The sequence below is a fragment of the Callionymus lyra genome, chromosome 10 (genome assembly GCF_982586985.1).
Source record: "Callionymus lyra chromosome 10, fCalLyr1.hap1.1, whole genome shotgun sequence".
NCBI lineage: Eukaryota > Metazoa > Chordata > Actinopteri > Syngnathiformes > Callionymidae > Callionymus > Callionymus lyra.
The window spans coordinates 10,976,778-10,997,464 of record NC_141827.1 but is presented as its reverse complement, the minus strand read 5'-3'; the positions used below and the strand labels follow the sequence as shown (position 1 = coordinate 10,997,464).

The window sequence follows — 20,687 nt, the reverse complement described above, 5'->3', positions numbered from 1 at the left end:
AGTGATCTGCGGTTAAACTATCAGATCATCAGAGGCCTGCAGCAGAAACCTCTTCACAGCGAGTCCAGCATCAAACATATCAAATAAATGACAGGACCAGTGAAAGGAAACACAAGAAGAACTTGCCTCCGGGAACCTTGTAGCTCGGTTCGGGAAAAAGAAAAACCTGTGCCGGTGTATTATGTGACAACATTCCGAGCACTGAACAAAAGCCAGAACCTAAACCTAATCCAAAACCTTACTTGACACACTGAGCCAGTCCTTTTGGGTTTACATGAGTTTGTGATATCGTATTTAAACTAGACAATTATCTTTCTGATACTTCCAGTCTGAACTTATTCAATCTTGAAAGATGAACAAAGACAAACAAATACATATTTGTTCAGGCTTTTCCTTGATTTTCTGGAACTCCTGTTGTGTTATCAGTTTTATCTTGATCTTTAAAGTATATACTTTATTGAATATTGTTTTGATTGTTTAAGCGCTTTGTGACCCTGGTCTGGAAAAGCGCTAAAACTAAAAATGACTTACTTACTTACATAGAAGAGAGAATGAGTCATTTCAAAGATATTTGGTTCATAATCACACTCAAAAGTATTAAGTATAAAAGTGTAATTAAAAAATTAAAAGGACTTTTACATTTTAGTGTACAAACAACGAATAAACAAAACATAAAACAACAACAACATTTTCTAATTTTTTATTATAAATGTAATTTGACTATTGAATTGACCACATGTAAATAGTCTTTGTTAGGATTACAAATATATTACTGCTTTTATGTGCTAGTTTTACTCAAATAACTACTAAAATTGGAATGAAAGTATTTCTCTAACGGTGGCCTCTAAGCCCCGCCCACCCCTCCCCTGACTCTCTCTGATTGGTCACATTGTTTGACACGGACCTTCTCCACCTGAACATGGAAGTTAAACATCGCTGCTGGTTCTGGCTCGTGGATCAAACGCACTTTCTCTCCTACATTAAAGATCGACACCACATTGGACGCGTTCCCTCGCATGGACGGCTCGGTTCTGACCGGCGGACCTCATGTGTTGCTGTGTTCCGAGACTCATCCATGTGGATCTCAGACTCACCTGTCCATGAAGCTCCACACTCACCTGAGCTGAGCTGGACCGCAGGGCTTCACCATGTTCCGGATATTTTGGGAAGTACTTTTTCTGTTCAGCGGTGAGTCTTTATCCTTTTTTTTATGACAAACTGAGTTACAAAAACGTTGGTTTCCGTCTGTATTAATTCTAAAACTATAAACACATTAGTGTGGATTTATTTCTTCGTAAAACTATTTTTAAACCATGAAATGTGATTTATTTATTTTTTTGACGAGGATTTAAATCTGGCAGTGAACTAAGTTACGACAAGAATATATTCAAACGTTGAATTTAATTTATATTTGACACGTGAAAGCAATAAAAGCTACTGCATTAATAACAATTAAACATAACTATTTCATATATTATGTTTGATGTTTTAACTTATTTTATGTAGTGAAGTAATTTGATCACATTTCTCATAAATAAAGTGTGTAACATTAATAATACATAAACTAAATCATGTCAATCTAATTATAAAGTGAAATTATGTTCAGTTAAATACAGTAGAAAAGTATAAATAAAATGCTGAAATAATAAGAAGGGTTCTTTTTTGCTTATCTTTATAACATTTATTTTTGTTTGATTTCAGTTGTAAATGGTTTGATTGATTGATGATTGTAGTTTAAAATTAAAGGTTTTATGAGTGAATTATGCAAAAACATTTATGACTCAAAGTGTATGATTGTATATAACCTACAAATATATTGTAAAATGGAAATAAAAATCAAGTTTTATCTCTCCAGGTTCTCTCTTTACCTTCGGAGGAGGAGATAAAAGCTCGTCCATAATAAGCGAAACAAACTCCACGACTCTTCTGAACCAGAGCATCAACAGTATCCACGTCACAGGAGCCTCGACAGATGCTGGTCCTTCGCTGCAGAGTAAGTTCAGATAAACGTGTCTTCATTCCTTCCATCGTCTTCTATGTCTTTTGTTGATGACCTTCTTTATTCATTCAGTATAATTTCTTGACTTTTCAACAACTAATTTCAAATATAAATGTGTCATACTTGAGTAAGAGATCCAGAAGGTCAGTTATATATGCTACACCAAATTAGCCACGTTGATGCTAGCAAATGTACATGCTAAATGGTTGCTATGCTAACATGAACAAATTGTCAGATTTAATTTGTACATTTAAAAGTCAAAATAAGATTCTTAAACACAGATGATATTGATTTTGAATTTCTTTATAATAATTATATATATTTATCATATACATTTGTATGTTTTGTGTATGTTCTTTGAAATCTTTAAGAATTCAGAAATGTATTATAGAATTATGATTTAATTCGTTTGGAATTCAGAAACTGGTCTGGTCTGTTTCTTTACAAAATGAATGATCATTGTTTTATTTTTCGTTGTAATGTTCCATGTCCTCGCTAATAAAATCTGTATATAATGAACCTTTTGGTTCAAATTTGACTGACATGTACCAGAGAATATATATACTGTATATATTTTTTTTAAGTATGAATTGAAATTAAAGTTTGTTTTAGCATCCATCATTCAGGTTTCTAATCTGTTCAAATCCAACATAAGTTAAAGAGAGCGACAGTTGAATTTAATGTTGTTGAATGTGTCAAATCATAACGATTTAAAGTCACTTTACAGTTTAAACTACATTTTATAAGAGAAGAGGTGAACAGGTCCAGCCAATTTCAATTAGCTAGCAAAAAACGTGTTTTAAAACGGGCGGAAACCTCAAGCAGAACCAGACTCGGAGGGAAATACGGAGAAGTTTGAGACAAAGTTTGGGAGGATCTGATGGTTTGGACATGTGTAGATGAGGCACGGGGCCAAAAGAATGGGAAATGGCTTTTGTAACTTCTGAAGTAAAACAAATAAAATAATTTGGAGCTATAAATATATACAAAAAGTAAGTTTAATACGATATGCTCATTTTTTTTTCATCATAAATCTGTGTTTGACTGTGACTTCAACTTCACTCGCATCTTCAAGGTTGTACTGTTTGTTTTTTTTGTTTTCTTTTTTTTAAGTAACGGATTGTAACGCAACACGGTTGTAATCATAATCTGTCAGGTAATCCCATGGGACGGATGATCTGCACGGAGGTTTGTGCTTTTGATCCGCATTAAGAAAGACCCGAAGCTAATGACGGGGATCCAGCCGAGAGAGAGCGACTGACATGAACGTGGATTTAATCAACGACTCACAACTTTCGTGGTTAACATCTGAACGCACCATACATGTGAAGTCGATATGTTCAATTATTAAACCAACTTTTTGTCTATTTTGTGACAAAAACTTGTCAGAAATAAAGACCCATGATCAGAATTTTTGGTGGGAGTAAAAAAAAAGAGAAAACAATTTGATAAAACATCGGAAGAGAGTTGCTACCCACGCACTAAAATCCAGAATCATCCTGGATTTCATTTACATTTCTTTCTATCCCTACTTGAGTGAATAGTACACTTGTAGTTCCTGGTCTTGGTTTGATGGAACAAGACCCTGTTAAAGGTTTTTCTTTAAAAACGGTTCTGGGAGAAAATGTATCCTAAAGGTTTTGCAGTCAAGGTTGATTGAGATATTGTCCAATTATTTTAAATTCTGTACGTTCCACAGGAGATTAACGTATTTTGTACTTTATTCTGCAGGCGACTTCTTTCTTGTTGAATCGGATCAGAACAAGACAGTTTCGGGTCCAAGTCTTCCCTTGGACACCAACTCTACTTTAGCTTCAAACGCCAGCAGCTTGACTGCACAGAGCACCAGAAGCAGCACAACAACAACAACAACAACAACAAAAACCACAACAAAAACCACAACAAAAACCACAACAACGACAAGCTTCCCACCAGTGAAAAGTGAGTGTTTTTAAACGTTTGTTTCAACCTGTCGTAGAGGAACAAATGAAACAATGACTCCGTATGTTAAGCAGGACATTGAGGATGCAAAGGTCAGTAGCTTTTGTCCGTGAGTGTGTAGACCTGACATGAATGAATAGTTCAGACTCCATGGTGCCTCGTGATAATCGATCCTGCTAATGCGCAGCCGATGGTTCCATATTCAGCTGCACCTTCGTATTGAAACCCGATCGGGAGGAGCTCCCGCTTCTCCCCGAAGGCATCTCCTTGTGTCCATGACGCTCCCATTCTGCCCCGAGAATCACATGGAAGTCGAGCAGAGATGGATGCCCGCGAGACAACAGAGGGCTTTTCAGAGTCTGAAAGAAGGAGACAATGCATGTAGGCCGCCGTCCAAAACCCAGTTACTGCAGGAATGGAGTGTGTGACGGAGCCTGGATGTTCAGCCTCTTTCTCACACTGTGACGTGTGTTTCCTTCAACACTGACCTTTGTCTGCCGCGGCTCTGCAGGAATGTGTGCGACTCCACCTGTTACGTATGGAGATCCTGGAGCTAATCTAATGCTCTCCTGCTCGTGATGAAACGCTGGAGAATCCCCGGTTTTTGCCGCGACACCTCGAGACGGGTCAAGATGTTGGTCTGAGGTGAACTCCGACCTTCTTAATTGCTGCTGAGTGTTGGATAAATCCACTGTAAATCCGCACGCAATTGGTAACACGAAGCAGTCGGTGGCGTGGGTGTCGGCTTTAAGAAGCATTGTCTCCGTGGTTTTAGGCTAAATTTAGCTGCGTGTGATTCCTCCGGGTCGACATTGTTCGGAGGTTTTGTGAAGAGGTCGACCTTGATATCCAGGATGAAAAGCCTTTTAAAGGACCTTTTATGTGTTCAGTTATAGCGTAGAACATGTATACGCCTCAGTGTTGGATTTTCAATATCGTGGATCTGCTGAACTATGGCTCAAGATGCAGATGAGGCGCCTTCACTTCTTTGTTGCTGCTGCTACCGTTTAGAGGAGAAAACATGAGGAAAGTGAACAAATATTATGCATTTAATTAGTACTTATTTGACCTTTTTAAGTAGTAGTTGAGCGTTTATCAGTATACTTTGTTCCTCCACTGACATTTAAATGAAAAAAAGCATAAAGAGTTAAACTTTATTTACAAACAAAGAGTAAAATCTTAAACCTGATTTTAAAGAAGAGTTAAGTGTTAAACTTAATTTAAAAATAAATGGAATAAAGACTTAAATCTGATTTTTAAATAAGGGTAAAGAGTAAAACTTCATTTAAAAAAAAAAAAAAGGGTAAAGAGTTGAATCTGTTTTTTTTTAAGAGGTTAACAAAGATTTTGAAAAAAACGATGAAAGAGTTGTACCTTCCAAAAATGCAGCTCTATACTATTTTTTGGTTGACTACAATTTGTGCCAATATTTTTTACTCTTCAGTTTTTTAAACAATTGATTTTGTTGGTTCTATTAACTCTGTTAGCTTCGTTTTATCTATTCAACAGATCTTTACGGCTCCGAGTGAGCTTTTATTTGGGTGGGAAATGGTCTTAATTGGCTCTTTAAACGATAATGTTGCGCAATCATTCTACTTGCAGGCTCCATAGTGCACTGCAACAGTTAAGGCTAAAAACTCAAGTACAGTTTGTATTCTTCATCAATCATGGACTATATTGATCCTTCAAAATTGAATCTTTTTCAGCCGCGTTGAAGAAAATGGTTAGGGATGTTTTCTCAAAGGTAGGGTAGGTGTTCTTGAAGAAAAACTTAAAAGTTCTCATCATTCAGGCGTCAAAAATAAATGAATATTACAGACGTTTTATACGTCATTTGAAGTTGGATTATGCGTTTAAAAAAAAAAGAATATTACTGTATGTTGACTAGATAAAGATACAATTATGACTCCTTCAAGAAACATCTTAAGACGTTTTTATTTGTTCAGGCTTTTCCTTGATTTTCTGGAACTCCTGTTGTGTTATCAGTTTTATCTTGATCTTTAAAATATATACTTTATTGAATATTGTTGTAATTGTTTAAGCGCTTTGTGACCCTGGTCTGGAAAAGCGCTATACAAATAAAAATTACTTACTTACTTACAATTATATCGTAAAGAAATGGTCAGAAATAATCGTCACTGTTTCATAATCAAAACTATGTGTTGGTTTTTTATATCACTTAAAAAAATCCTTCTTAATAGATTTTCATCACAGGAACTAGTGTTGATAGTAATATATAAAGTATCAAAGTATAGATAACGTGATTCTGTTGATGGTCATTATAGTTGTACATACTCACAAAATGTACCAGGCTTTCTCGGCCCAGGTCCACCAACAATAGATCGACTTTCGTCGAAGGTAAAAATAAACATATAGACAAAGAATAAAAACCGACAAACACAAAGACATGTTCGGCACACGCCACTCAGCTTTGAACAGTGTTGGTCAACTGTGGACGGAGGATGGAACGGAAAAACACACAAACCTCCCGGACTAGACAAACGGAGAGAAATGAAAAGATAAACGTCAAAATATTCACTTCATCTCAGCCTCATAACTTTAAAACAAATGAGTGATTTTCGTTGAAATAATCTTGGATGGTGCAGGAATTAAATCTGTTCCCAACAACACACTTTGTAACTAAAACACTGGTTGGTTAGTGACTCAGTGGTTCGTCAGATGAGAATGTCGTCTTCTGTCAACAATGTCGTCTTCTGTCAACAATGTCGTCTCCTGTCCGACCTCTCAGAGTTCGTGGTCGCTGCCGCTCGATCTCATTTCGACGACTGCCCGGACTCTCATCGCCATTTCTGCTTCCACGGCACTTGTCGCTTCCTCGTCCTGGAAGAGACGCCGGCATGTGTGTAAGTCCATCTCACTCCCTGACTCTCGACCTGGATCCAGGAGCAGATTGAACGACGGAAAAACAATAAAAAATACTTGTTTTTTGAACGATTAGAATCACTCTCTTGTGTGTTATTTAATTTATGCAACATGAGATTATTCATTTAACTTTGCTTTCATGCCGCAGGTGTCATCAAGGCTTCGTAGGGATGAGGTGCGAACACGCAGACCTGCTCGCCGTGGTCGCGACCAACCACCAGAAACAGACGGTTGCCACGGTGCTGGTGCTGTGTGTGATCGGCTGTGTTCTCATCATGCTGTTGTGCACACTTTTAAAGTAAGTAAAACACCATTTTTTCTTTTAAATAAAAAGCTTTTCGTGAAACAAAATAATAAAAGTTGTAAATGTGCTTTAACTCCACATTTATAATCAAATAATATTTTATAAGGAAGAACGAGTGAAGCTACATTTACTGCTCCCAACGGTTGCATTTGTTTTTATGGAGATGTTTTCAGTATATATTCATTCACAGTATCTTTCTGTCCTCGGCAGTTGTTGGTGGCGGCGGGAGTGTCGAAGGAGGCGGAGTCAAGCGCGACATTATGACAAATCCGTCAACATGCTGAAGCATGGATCGTCTCACTATCCGCCTGAGAGTGGTACTTGTTGTTCTTGTTCAATCAATCTGCGTCGTTGCGCTACAACTGGTGGATGCAAAAGTATCACTGGGTCACTTCTCTTTTTTTTAAAGTCCTTTTTTGTTTTTTAGATATTTGCTTATAATTCATCAATTTGATTGATTTTGTATCATGAAAAAAAGTAAAATGTATTAATAAAATCATTAAAATAATGGTTGAAAAATTACTTTTAAGGAAAAAGCGATGTTTTCCAAAACGTGAATTGAACGTCATACTTTTGTATTGCTAACAAACAACCCGAAATGTCTAACAAATACAATTCCGTTTGTGTCGCTTCCACAATTCTGCCAATATTTTCCTAGTTTGCTGCTATGCTATCACTGCTACTCACAGGATTCTTGCTAGCTTATGTTTGTTGCTAATACTTCACCAATACTGTTATAAACAATACTGTATTTCCTTACAAAACTTCTACCACTTAAAATATTTGTATCTCTCACTACTAGCACAACTTTTTTTTATCAATACTACTGCAATTATTAACACTATTACTTGGAGTTCTCTGGCTGATACAGTTGCTAATACTAACTACCTTACCATGATTGATGCCTCCATTTTGTTTTACTACACTCACAATTATTTCTTCTACAATAATACTCAATACATGTAGAATTCCTATTCCCTTACTTTTGCTGCTAATACTATTATTACATTGAAGGCTATGGCTAATACTATTGGTAAATGTTTTGGTAGTTTAATCCAAAATTGACATCACTGATTAACCTTGTCAGTGAATATAGTTAAAAGAAAACGTTAAAAATGTTGTTTTTATTTTTCAAACTACCCATTCTACAAATTTTCATTACAACTAGTGTTGAGATTATAATACAGTATATGCATCAGTATATGCGTCATATACTGTTTTATTTTGATTTTGTAGAATCCATTTCTTTGTAAAACATTTTTTTCAAGTCAAAAAATATATATATATAAAGTATTCTTGTAAACTTTTCTGACAAAAAAATCTATTAAGAACTAAACATTAACAACATTAGAGCAGACTATAGATGTTACAGAAGGATATTATTACATGTATTTCTCTGTACAAAGAGTTGTCCTTTTTTATAAGAAATTCATCTTTGTTCAATGTTTGTTTCAAAACTGTTTGTTGTTTTTCTCCCCCAGTGGTGTAAGAAGTCGTCAGAGTTGCAAAAATGGATCGGAGGAAATGTTGGGGTGTTTATTTGGACTCTAACACCGACGTGACTCTGGATGAGCGAACGCCTCGACCTCCATCGACCGAGCAACACCAGACACGTGGGAAGACGAACTTTCCTGAAGCTCTGCAGAAGAAGCCGCTCCAGAGGTGGCCCCGGACTGTTGTATCGGAAACAGCAGTTTTATAGGAAGGTCGCAACTGAATTCATTTAATCCCAGTTTCTAATTTTGTCTTTTAAGAAAAAACTTTGCACACATTTTAAGAGAACACTTTACCAAACAAGGGTTTCCTTTAACCTGGTTTTACTCACCTCACCTGACGACGGATTTAGGAACTGTGGACCGACTCGCCTGGATTTACCTGGACCTTCCTCTCCACTCCGGAGTTTTGACGTCAGTTTTATTCATGATTATTCCTGAGCTGAACTTGAGCTGAGAGACGCGACATGTTACAAACCGCTCGCGCACGTCTCGGGTGAACATTTTTAAGCCACTTAAATTCTTAAAATGCGTCAGGTGTTAAGTGCGGCGCCAAATCGCCATCATCCCACACCTGTACGCACCTAATTCACGCACTATATCCTTTTATACCGAAGCACAAATTCCCTTTTATTTCACGAGCGGTTCGTAACATTTCCGCGTCTCCTTCAGTGGGTAAGTATTGTCAAGCGAGGGAATGTTTAAAAGAAAAAACTGACCGAGAACATTGTGGCAGATGCCAAAAGATTTCGTAGGAGATGATGCACTCGAGTGCGTTTATCTCGTGGTTGTAAATATGATGCACACATGCTGAGTGTGTTTTGTGTCCATTTAAAAAGATTGATACAGATTTATGTTTAAACTTAATATTCATTTTCTTTTCAAATAATTAAAACATGCAAGCACACGTGCTGGAGTCGTGTATTCTTAAATAATCCATTTTCTTTAATCTGTCCTTTTTATAAAAATAGATTTTTCGACGTAGGATGGAGGCGAAGGAGAAAACCCTTCAGTGCTTTTATTGTATAATCCAGTTTCTATTTTGAGACTTGTTTTTAAATATCGTTCCTCTATGTGGATTGTGTTGAACATCCTTCATCCTCCGCTCGCTTCTTCCTCTCTGCCACGAGGAGCCTGGTCTGCTTTCACAATCCCATTATGTCCTCAATTGGATTTCTGCGGAGCTCTTTAGAGCCGTCTGGCTGAGCTTCTAAGAGAGCTTTAAAATCTTTCGAGGGGGATTCCTTTTCAGATTCCTGTACAACTCGAATGAGTGGGCGTCTTCACGACTCTCATTGAAGAAGGTGTAGGAATCAAATCGACATTAAATTGGTTGATTCGAATGGTGGGTTTTTTCGGGGTCTTCTCACAGCCCAGCGGTGCCATGATATCTCAGGCCAGATGGTTTGAAGTAAGAGTATGGACATCCCTATTAGGGTTAAGCAACTTTGCTTTCTTCCTTCGCAGCTAAGAAGTTCGACACATCATTAGCAGCTCACTAATCTCTTTTCATACCTCTGTGAATTAAACCTGCTTAGAGACATAAATAAAGTGCATTCAAAACTTAAATTGAGAAAAGATTCTCCAGTCAAACCATTTGAAATGTAAAACTGTGGCTCATCGAGGTGTGATCTAAAAGGATCCGCAGTGACGACCTTGTTTCCCCTTTTTCAGAAACTTATTTGCAGTTTAGGGTCACAAGGGCTGAAGGGCTGTAGAGATACACTAATCTCACAGTACAGAATATTCAGCTCACCATACGATATATTAAGGCTCACGATGCGATGTATTCAGCTCACGTTCCAATAACGTATTTTGAGCTTATGATATGATTTTACAAGATATATTCAGCTCAATATGGTTCAATATATTCAGCTCACAATACAATTAGTTACGATATGTTCAGCTCATGATATGATTTCTTACGATATATATATATATATATATATTCAGCTCACAATGTGATTTAATATATTCAGCTCACAATAAGATTTGATACGATATATTCAGCTCACGATACGATTCAATATATTCAGCTCAAGATACAATTTGTTACGATATATATACAGCTCACGATACGATTCAATACATTCAGCTTATGATTTGATAAAATATATTTCAATACACTTGCTCAAGTTTCATAACATTTTAGAGACACCGAATGTTAGTGATATCTAGTGATAAATACGCTCTCTTTTGGTTGAATTAATAAAACTGAAAGACAAAATATGTCCAAACATCAGCTTTATAAGCGGCTGGAGTCGGCTGTATCCTCTCGTCCTCAGTCATCGCCAGGATCTTGCATGATTTGATTTTTTCCTTTTAAGCTGCTGAGGATTTGGTAACTGCTACCACCTAGTGGCCGTGGGTTTAATTTAAAGACCAAATGAAAATAGTTGTGAATATTTTCATGTTAAATAAAATATAAAAATGAACAAATTATTTTATTTTACACATTTTATTGAATATAAATTAACCAAAAAAGATCCATCATAATAATAAAAACAGCCCTAAAAAAGAAATGGATACATTGCTGTTGAATATTGATAAAGTACAGTGAAACATTTTTTATATTTTTATATTGTATATCGGTGTATATGTCATTTTTTTATAAAAAAAAAAAAAAAAATTCCCCTCTCTCACATGACTAAAGGGCCAAGAGAAACTACCAAAACAAGATTGTGATGTTTAATCAAATGTTTACTGTGAAACATATATTATACATTTCAAAGCATTTTCATTAACAATATTCATCTACTTTCTATACTATTATATCTCCCTTATTTTATATAAATAAATAATTATCTCCAAAAGGTTAATTTCACAATACATTTTTCATCTCAAATGTGTTTATTTTTTGACAGTCCCTCACAACTCTGCCAGTGTGTGGCGCTCATGCTGGAAAATCAAGTCCTCAGCCTGCGGTTCATAACCAGGCTTCAGGTCCAGGGTTAGATCAGCTCAGTTGACCCTTGAGCTTAGACGACAGATCCAGCAAAGAAGAAAGTCTATGTTCTTCAGGGACATCGTGGACATGCTGGTCGTGTCTGTCCAGGAGGATCCCGCGAATCCCGACCGATCTTGACGCCACGTAGTCCTTCTCGTAGTGGTCTCCCACGTGAACCACGCTGGCCGCGGGAACCCCACATCTCTTCAGGGCCTGATCGAAGATGGAGGCGTCGGGTTTAGCAACGCCCGCTTCCTCCGAGGTGAGCAGGAAGTTGAAGTGCGACAAAAGTCCACAGGAATGTAAAATAGTTTCCAGGCGTCTGTCGAAGTTGGACACGACTCCCAGCTGGAGTCCCAGTGAAGAGCAGCTCTCCAGTGCGGCGGATGAATCCGGAAACACCTTCAAAATAAACGTAGCATGAGATACTCGCGTATGTTTTAATAGCTGCTGATATGTTTTAATAATTCACAGATTTACCTCCCAGTTCTCTGCCCGGCAGAAGTTGCGATAGAGGTTGTCGGCCAGTGAGTCCAGCAGGACTGGATCTTGGACTCTACACCGGGAGAAGGTACCCCTCACCACGCTCTTCCACCAGGCCTCCCCGTCAAGTCCCAGAGAGACGCCATAGTTGGGGAATTTACTGGAATGTTGCTTGTACGCCTGATGGAAAGCTTTGTTGATGTTGGCAGGACTGAGACTCAAGCCCATGCGCTCGGCCTCCTTGCAGTACTGATCCCCCACAGAGGAGCGGACCTTCAGCAGCGTGTCCTTCACGTCCCAGAGAACCCATCGCAGAGGAGCCTTCATCGCTCCTGCAGGACGGAGGATCCAAATCTGGATCAACCTTTGAAAGAACATTTAAGGCTTGAAAAGTCAAAAACCTCTCTTTATATCGTCATAACAAGTTGTATTTTCTGAAACGACTTGGATATTTTATAACAAATCTATAACAATGATGTAAGTTGTGTTTTATTTATTTAAAGTAAGAATCATTGTGTTCAAAATGCCAATAAATATGATGAAATAAAAGGCTAAATTAATTTTACATGAAGTAATTATTACACATTTTTATTTTCTTTTTGACATTGCGTAGATGTTTATCATATGGTTCAAGCTAAATATATACCAGTGAAAATACTAGAATTATTTTGCGTTTATCAACTCGAAACCTTGTGGAAAATGTTTTAATCGCAACATTAGCTTTTCTTTATCGTTCTTAGCGTCCAGTTGCCGAAACTTCTCAGAACTTAACATCGTGTTCTTTATAAATAGTAGTTAATAAACATTCAAATGGCAAGAATTAAAACTTGCTACCAAAGAAGTGTTTTCTTATCTGTCACTAAAGGTGTCCTTCTCTGATGGCAGCGCGTCTTCTTCTCCTGCTGACTCCCAAACAAGATAGCGGTCCACACCGCCATCTAGCGGCGAGACCATTTGTTTAACAATAACCTGTCTATTTTCACACGGATGCCAATTTGAAATAAAAAAGTTATTTATATTATAATTTAAAGATTATGTTCATCATAATATATATTTTAGCAGATACATAAAAAAAAATCATAAACACAATTTACTTCTACACTCTACAATAATAGTTATAGCAGGACTTTTATATATTTATATATAACAAGATTGTCACTCTCATCACAAGATGTTTAAACATGTGCATTATTTTTTCCTTGTATTTTCTATCAACCCCAGTTAATAATCACATTTAAAATGGTTGTAAAATGATAATTTTACGTTGTTCAACTTCAATAAAGTGGTCACAGATGTTCAGTATGTCATCATCATTTTATTTGAGTGTGTTTGAGCCACATTTAGATGATGAATTTTCCCAGAGAACTCTGCAGTGCGACATCAGCTGATGTGAGCAGACACTCCACACTCGGGGACGACGAGACGCTGTAGTCCATCGCAGTCGATCTACAACATAACGGAGTAAGAAACCAACTAGACCAGCTCAGATGTTTCTGTCAGGGAGTAGAAACACACCTGGTGGTGTCAAATTCCTGATCGCCGATCTTCAGTTTGGTTGAGCCAGTTATTTGTTCAAAATGTGGAGCTTTATGAACTGGAATGGGACAATCATGTAACACGTCCAAGAGTCCAAACACACATACACACAAACAAACACACACGCACACACACAAACATATAATGAAAACCCACCTAAAATCCCATGGATGTCGTCCCCGGACGGCTTCTGTCTCACGACCGGCCAGAGGAACTTCTTTCCATCTTTCTCATGACGGTACACGACCAACCGAGTGTCTCCTGCCGTGATGTCGATCTCCTTGTCTCTGCTGGTCACTGTGGCTCTGGACATTCACACCCTTGTTGTCGCTCCTCTTGATTTTGACGTGAATTTAGATGCTTATCTCAAAAACTCACCTTCCGGTTGTGAAGACTTCTCCAGTCTGGGGGGTCACAGTGTGGTCCATTTTTACCGAGATGCCGTTGATGTCGATGTCGATGTAGTGGTCCGTCCTGAGGTGGACGACGATCCTTTCGAATCCCCCAAATTTCATTGAGTCCAGTTCACCGTCCAAGAAGAGATCTAAAACGAAGGGTTAGAATATGCAGCTCGAGAAAAGTCTTTCTCTCAAGTGATGGGCTGATGAAGCTTCTTGCAGCAATGTCTCTATTATTTAGAGACCGGACTGTTGTCTTCCAAAAGAGTGCATCTAGAATAATGTATAGATAAACTTTATTGATCCCTCTGAATATCTACTTCGGGATTTGTTGTTGTAGAACTCTCCCAAAATGAGGAAAATTCTTCATGAAGCTTCATGAAGCCTCTATACCCTCAAGTATGACAAAGTTGTTTCATAGGAAAGACAAAAGTGAAGCAGAGAGACTCACCTTTACTTCGATGGTGTAGAAGTTTGAGGCCAATGGACCCGCTGACGTCAAAACAAAGAGGAAGCGACTGATTCTCAGCTTTTGTCAAAAACCTGTGACTGAGTGGATCTGCAGTGAGAAAGAGAAATAATGCAATAATGCACCTTTTCGATTTTGTGAACTTTTCATCCATTTCAGAGTTTCCTCTCCAAATATCATTGTCTGAACTGGCCGCACAGACGAGCTAAATTTGTGTGAGTATAGAAGGTTTTCAGATCAAAATTGATGTTTAAATAAAAATTGTTTCATAACAATTTAAACAGAATATAGTCATATTTATAATAATAAATATAACTTAAGTAACAAATCTAATTTGTAAGTAGAAAATAAGTTAGATTTTCTTTCTAAGCTGTACAGAATTTACAGCTTCATACACAACATATTGGACGATGGATTTGACTCTCGTGCAAATGTAAGAAACCACAATTTTAATTTCTAATCTGTCAGGAAGCAAAATATTACCAGCAGTAGTAGTTGGAGGCAGCTGAGTCGCAGAAATCTGGTATTTAACACGGCCAGGTGTTCCTTCGTAGAGAAGAGACAAGAGTTGGTTTGAAATACAACTTATTATAACAGAGACAGAATTTCATTTTCACTTACTGAGGTAGCCAGCGCCGCCGGCGTAGCTCATTCCTGCCACATTGACAATTTCATCTCATATTGAAAGATGGGCTTATATTTTTAAAATTTACAATCTAACAATTTGTTCGAACAGGAGCAGAGAGAAGTGCAATCCTTTTGTATTTCTTCTGCTCCTTAATCATCCATTTTTATTTCTGTTTTGTTTATTGTTGATCTTAAAATATACTGTTTAGAGTTTATGTCCGTTGATCATGTATGTCTGTCGTGTGAACATATGTTTGTGCCATGTTAACATTTATGTTCGTCATGTGAACATGTATGTGTGTCATGTGCAGATTTTTGTTTTTGTTTCAAGTTTTTTAAAACATTGTATATTTTCTAATTGGTGACATTCAAAGAGCTGCTCAAATAATACATTAAATAATGAATATAGCATGTTTACCTTTACTAAGAAAGGTCCTGGCCATTGCTGGAAAAAAAAAACAAACACATTTTCACAGTTTATAAAATAAATTGTCTTTTGTCAGATTATAATTGTAATGGTAATTTCTTATTACTATATAGGAATAAAAAATCTTTAAAATAATTAAAAACATTGAATCCATCATCAAACCATCTCAAACCTGATGCACCCATTTCTAAACTTGTGTATGTCACTCCTAATGGCGTCAGAAGTAGGATAGTCAGTATTAATGTAGATGATTTTATATTCTCAGTATCGCCCCCTGCTGAGTTGTGTTACCTGTTACCCAAGATGGTTGGAGGTGTCTACTGTTCCCTTTTTTTTCCATCATAGAGAAGTGTTCTTGTAACTGTTTTCTGAGGAAGGTTCAAGATGGTTTCACCCACATATCCTATCACTGCTGTGTGAAGGTTAGAAGGTTGCTGCAAACCTTGAGAACTTTACTGTAAATTTAGGATTATAACCTCGTTCTCACCTGGATGGGATCGCCGTCTGCCGCTGCCTCTGGGTACAGGCACTGTGACACTTTTCTCTCCCTCTTTAGGCTTGTGGAGCACATCTGCGTTCTCCCCTGGTGGCTTGGTGACCACCATGGACGTGAGCGGGGTCACAAAGTTATACTTCAGGGAAAGCTTCAAGATTCGCTCAGTTAACTCCTTTTTGTCTTCTCCAGATAACAGCAATCTGTTCAATGAATATTAAATAATACATGTTATTCATCAGAGGCATTGTAAACAAGGTGTTCAATCTTATCTGTTGTTCCCTCAAAACTCACTCTTGCTCCAACATCTGCTTGACGGTGATGAAGGCCCAGACCCTCTGGATTCTGCTGTCACTGCCGCTGCTGTCTCGGCTGTTGCTCGTCTCCGTAAACTTGATTGGCACTTTAATCTGTGACAGTCCGGGTCAATTCTTTTGTACCATGTTGTGACGCCGGTGTTGTATTACCGAGAGGGCCTCCACGGAAGGTTCGAAGGTTTCGTTGTCCGTGATTTGACCAGCAACCACGATCTCTGAGCCGTTGTAGAAGTGGCTGAAGTTAGTCTGGGTCAGGTTGGTCCCCCCGAGATAGAGCATGGTCACGTCTGTCAGCAGAGGAGTGGCCACTTCTTCGTAGAAGCCCTGATCAGACAAACCACGTCAAGTCTGGGAGTAACTATGAGCAAAGATGGGAGTAGAACCTTCAACTGCGAGTCCGCGTCAGAATCCTCGTAAATCCTCCGGGCGACGCCGTTGTTCTGCAGCGACATCTTCTCCAGGAATTCAAAGTTGACATCGTATCCGAACCCGAGGCAGTAAAGTGGGAACTTTCCTGCAATCGCTTTCATCACGTTTGACTGAATGGCCTCAAGATTTGTGACTCCTACGACAAATGAGTCGAGGTTAGTCCATCTACGCCATCTTGAAGCTGTGTTTGACAAAAACCTGATGTCGGGTCTCCATCGGTGAGAAGGATGATGAGAGAAGCTGAACCTTCCCTCGGTTGGTCGTTGAGCATCCGAGCCCCCGCCAGCACAGCGTCGTTGATATTTGTGGCTGCAAACATCGAAGCGTTGAATTAAACGTCCTTGTTTTCTAGAAGGCTAACATGGTCAGGAAGTGGAGGAGAACAGTTTTTAACAGGTCATGTGACTATGTGCTAAAAAAGCGAAATGGCTGCCTCTCTATACAAGTGTTGTTTCTATTTTAGAGTGTAATTTGTATCCAAGAAACTTTTGAAGCATGTTTTATTCTGACTAAAGACTTGACAGGTGAAACAATTAGTTACAGAGATTTTAGGGGGAAAAAATAAAAAGCTGCTTGGCAGAGGTATGTGTTCTCTTAGTGCTTTTTTAAAAGGTAGATGTTGTTTATATCACTAAAACTAGATGCAATAATAAAATAATCCGACCCTTTAAAAACAAGAATAAATTCGAACTATTGTTTTACAGGTAATACAATAGATCATGTATGAATGATTGGTAACATAGAGATCATTATTATAATCCAAAATGACACATTCAAGGTGAAAACATTTGTATTACATTGTTTCTTTGTTTTGTATTTCTAGGTTAATTGACTTCTAAACATTTTCAATATGTTTATTTCTACATCTATTTGCTGATACAGGGGAAATATCTCAATAATCAATTGAAATATAATACACTTTATTTTGTTGAATTATCGTCAAACATTATTTTCCAAAAGAGAAAAAAACTGTCTCACCTCCTCCTTCCTCAATATTACGAGCAAAACTCTTTGCACTTTCAACGTTGTCACTCGTCGCCTGAAGCAGTTCTCTCTTCCAGTGAGAAATCTTCGAGTCGAAGGTGATCAAACCAAAGAAGTCGTCTTCTGCCAGTTCACTCAGGATTTGGATCAGAGCCAACCGAGTCTGAAAAAGGATGGAGTGAGTCTTCAGTCATACACCAAAAATAACATGAATCAAAGTGCAGTCAAACTACAGACCTGCTCAATTTTCCTGCCATGCATGGAGCCACTTTCGTCGATGAGAAAGACCACGTTCTTTGAGATGCGGGGAAGACCACCAGGAGCAAAGTGATGGACAAAGTAACCAGGAGACTTCTAATGTCGGCACAAATGTTTGATACTCAGTGGACATTGTCAACGAACACCTTTGTCAATAATCCTTTCATTTACTTTACCTGAATGTCGCCCAGGTTGTCTTCTCGGCGGACGTCGTACACAACGACCAGATCTCCGTTCAGCCCCTGATCGTCACAGTTGTCACATGACTTCTGGAGGTCCTCTGTGGGGTAGAAATGAACCCACGCCTGCAAAAGATTATACTTTACAGAGCGCCATCTAGAGGGCTGTGAAAGAAGGACAATGCTTCTTGAAACTTCATCAGCATCACTATTTATTATCCGTCAAGAAGAAGAAATCTTGGAAACAAGTTTTGATCTCAACTGAAGATCACAAATAAAAGGATTGAAAGGATACAAACTTGGAGAAGAAAGTTTTACATCAGACATTAATTCATTGACTTCAGCTGCAGATTGTTTACCTCTTGACCAGCCAGGGTCTTGGTGACGGCGTTAGCCAGCGCTTTCGTGGCCAGACTTCCTTTCACGTCAATCAAGTCGACGTCGGCTGACTCGTGAATGTAGACGTCCACCTGTCAGAGGCAAATAAAAGAGTTGATGGTTCCTCACAATTGCCTAAAACTTCAAGAGCAAAGCGAACCTTGAAGTCCTTCACAGGCTGCATGGGCCGAGCGTGGATCTGCAGCTCGTACTTGCCGAGTCGGCGCATTAGCAGCTCCTCGTATGTGAGTTCAAACGTGACTTTTTTCAAGGCAGCTACAGTCACAGAGGTCTTGAACTCCTCCAGGGTTCTCCCCACGGAGCTGCAACAAGAAACATGATTGATGTGAAGTTCGTTACACGTTCTTGTGTCTCTGCTTAACCTTAAACCAAATAACTCTGATCATGATCCTCAAACTGAAGAAACGTACCTGACGATTCCAGCACTTTGACCTCTGGACACGGCATCAGTGTACTGCTGCTTGGCTTCCTCTTTAGCTTTGACCAGACCATCATACGCTTGACCGTCGATGAACCTGAACCAGGTCACAAACATCACATCCTGTCCACGTCTATCCCGTCTCTATTGTGGCCCACTGGCCTTCACTCACATCCTGAATCTGCTGATGAAGGCGTTCTTGGGGATCCGGACGTGGAATTCTATTTCCCTCGACTCCTCCACACGGTTGACCACCCGACTGATGATGGTAGTGGTGGCATACCGGCTGGTGACTGTGGAGTTGATGTGGAAGCTGTAGATGTCCCAGTCAGCCTAAGAAAACAACACAGCTCTGAAAATGTGTACCGTATAAAGATCATCATAATAAATACATTACAGTATTTGTAATAAGTTTCTTAACCATTTTAACATATTCATTACAAATAAAGTGAAATATAATCAAGCAAACATAAATTAAACTAGAAAATGTGCATTCCCAGAAGAATATGCAGTTTGAATGCTGAATCTTCTGAATCTGTAACTGAAATGTTTGAAAGTATTGAATTAGTATTAAAAGTAAAATTTGTGGAAACAGTTGATGGCATAAATGAGAAAGACTGATGTGAAAACGTTGAAATAAACTTGACAAAGATTGAGAAGAAGAAAAAAGAAGAAAAGTAAGAAGAAGAAAAAAGTAGGATTTGTATTAGAAGTAGTAGAATTAGTAGTAGAAGTAGAAGTAGAAGTAGGAGCAGAAGTAGAAGTAGAAAGTATCAGTGGGAGTAGAATAATTAGTAGTAGAAGTAGTAGTAGTGGGAGTAGAATATGTAGTAGAAGTTATTAGTAGAAGTAGTAGTAGAATTAGTAGTAGAAGTAGAAGAAGTAGTAGAAGTATTAATGGGAGTAGAAGAAGTAGTAGAAGTAGTAGTTGAAGTAGTAGTAGAAGTATATTTAGTAAAAGCAGTAGTAGGATTAGTAGTATTAATATTAGTACAATTATAAGTGGAATTGGTAGTGAAAGTAGAAGTATAATTAGTTATAATAGTAGTACTAAGAAGAGAAAAGTGTTTTTAAAGTTGAAAGAAGTTTCTAGGTGTGAGTAGATGAATGTACCTGAAGGTCAAAGTGGAAGGAGTTAAAACATGAGTTGAAGATTTTTCCCCATTCAAGTGAATGAGGGGAAAAAAGGGTAGAAAAGGAGGAATAGAAGAAAGAGTGGAAGAGATAAATGAAAGCTAGAATATAGCCCGCATTTCTGGAACTAGCTGAATTTATAAAAGTTTGATCGGTTTAAATCGGATAAAATTTGTAGAAGGAGATGTGGTAGAACATTTAGGTCAGAATTGCAAAAGTGGATCTCAAGCATTCACACGATAATTGAACCTTTTCCAGTCGACCTTTCTTTTATTAAATGATCACATACCAAAATGTATCCTGTCTTTCAGTAAAAGTACTATTGGTCTGAGTTCTGTGATCTTACCGAGTTGGGAAGAGCCGTCGCAGTAGCAAACAGGAGGCCACACAGGAGCTTCAGCACCACACTTCTCTCCATGGTGTCCATCGACCTTTCTACTCAGAACTTGAGGGCATTGAAGGACTCGCTTTCATCTCACCACGATCACATGATCAGAGCAAATATTGCACAAACTCCCACTCATGCCAGCCTTGACATGTATCCAGGCACTTACAAATAAACAGTAGTT

At 38.2% G+C, this 20,687-nt stretch overlaps 3 protein-coding genes across 3 annotated transcripts; 1 reads left to right on the top strand and 2 right to left on the bottom strand.

Annotated features, from left to right (window-relative positions):
* The first annotated feature begins 1,043 nt into the window (after nt 1-1,043).
* tgfa (transforming growth factor, alpha) lies at nt 1,044-9,489 on the top strand. The gene is made up of 7 exons (XM_087800998.1): nt 1,044-1,188; nt 1,856-1,993; nt 3,731-3,940; nt 6,690-6,804; nt 6,972-7,121; nt 7,338-7,444; nt 8,609-9,489. The coding sequence occupies exons 1-7, from the start codon at nt 1,149-1,151 to the stop codon at nt 8,614-8,616; spliced, it is 768 nt and encodes a 255-aa protein (XP_087657124.1). The 5' UTR covers nt 1,044-1,148; the 3' UTR covers nt 8,617-9,489.
* A 1,672-nt stretch (nt 9,490-11,161) lies between these two features.
* Nucleotides 11,162-12,942, bottom strand: hdhd3 (haloacid dehalogenase-like hydrolase domain containing 3). Its single transcript, XM_087800813.1, has 3 exons — nt 12,885-12,942; nt 12,048-12,414; nt 11,162-11,969 (listed from the first exon to the last, which is right to left on the bottom strand). The coding sequence occupies exons 2-3, from the start codon at nt 12,375-12,377 to the stop codon at nt 11,577-11,579; spliced, it is 723 nt and encodes a 240-aa protein (XP_087656939.1). The 5' UTR covers nt 12,378-12,414; nt 12,885-12,942; the 3' UTR covers nt 11,162-11,576.
* Nucleotides 12,943-13,345: 403 nt separating this feature from the next.
* On the bottom strand, nt 13,346-20,546 carry LOC148070282 (inter-alpha-trypsin inhibitor heavy chain H3-like). The gene is made up of 21 exons (XM_087801169.1): nt 20,465-20,546; nt 19,157-19,317; nt 18,977-19,081; nt 18,706-18,868; nt 18,527-18,637; nt 18,165-18,293; nt 17,968-18,084; nt 17,725-17,893; nt 16,945-17,055; nt 16,701-16,882; nt 16,468-16,641; nt 16,295-16,410; nt 15,995-16,203; nt 15,499-15,525; nt 15,075-15,107; nt 14,937-14,999; nt 14,436-14,543; nt 13,965-14,130; nt 13,743-13,891; nt 13,566-13,644; nt 13,346-13,496 (listed from the first exon to the last, which is right to left on the bottom strand). Exons 1-21 carry the CDS (start codon nt 20,543-20,545, stop codon nt 13,391-13,393), a joined length of 2,559 nt encoding a protein of 852 aa, XP_087657295.1. The 5' UTR covers nt 20,546; the 3' UTR covers nt 13,346-13,390.
* Between the last annotated feature and the right edge of the window lie 141 nt (nt 20,547-20,687).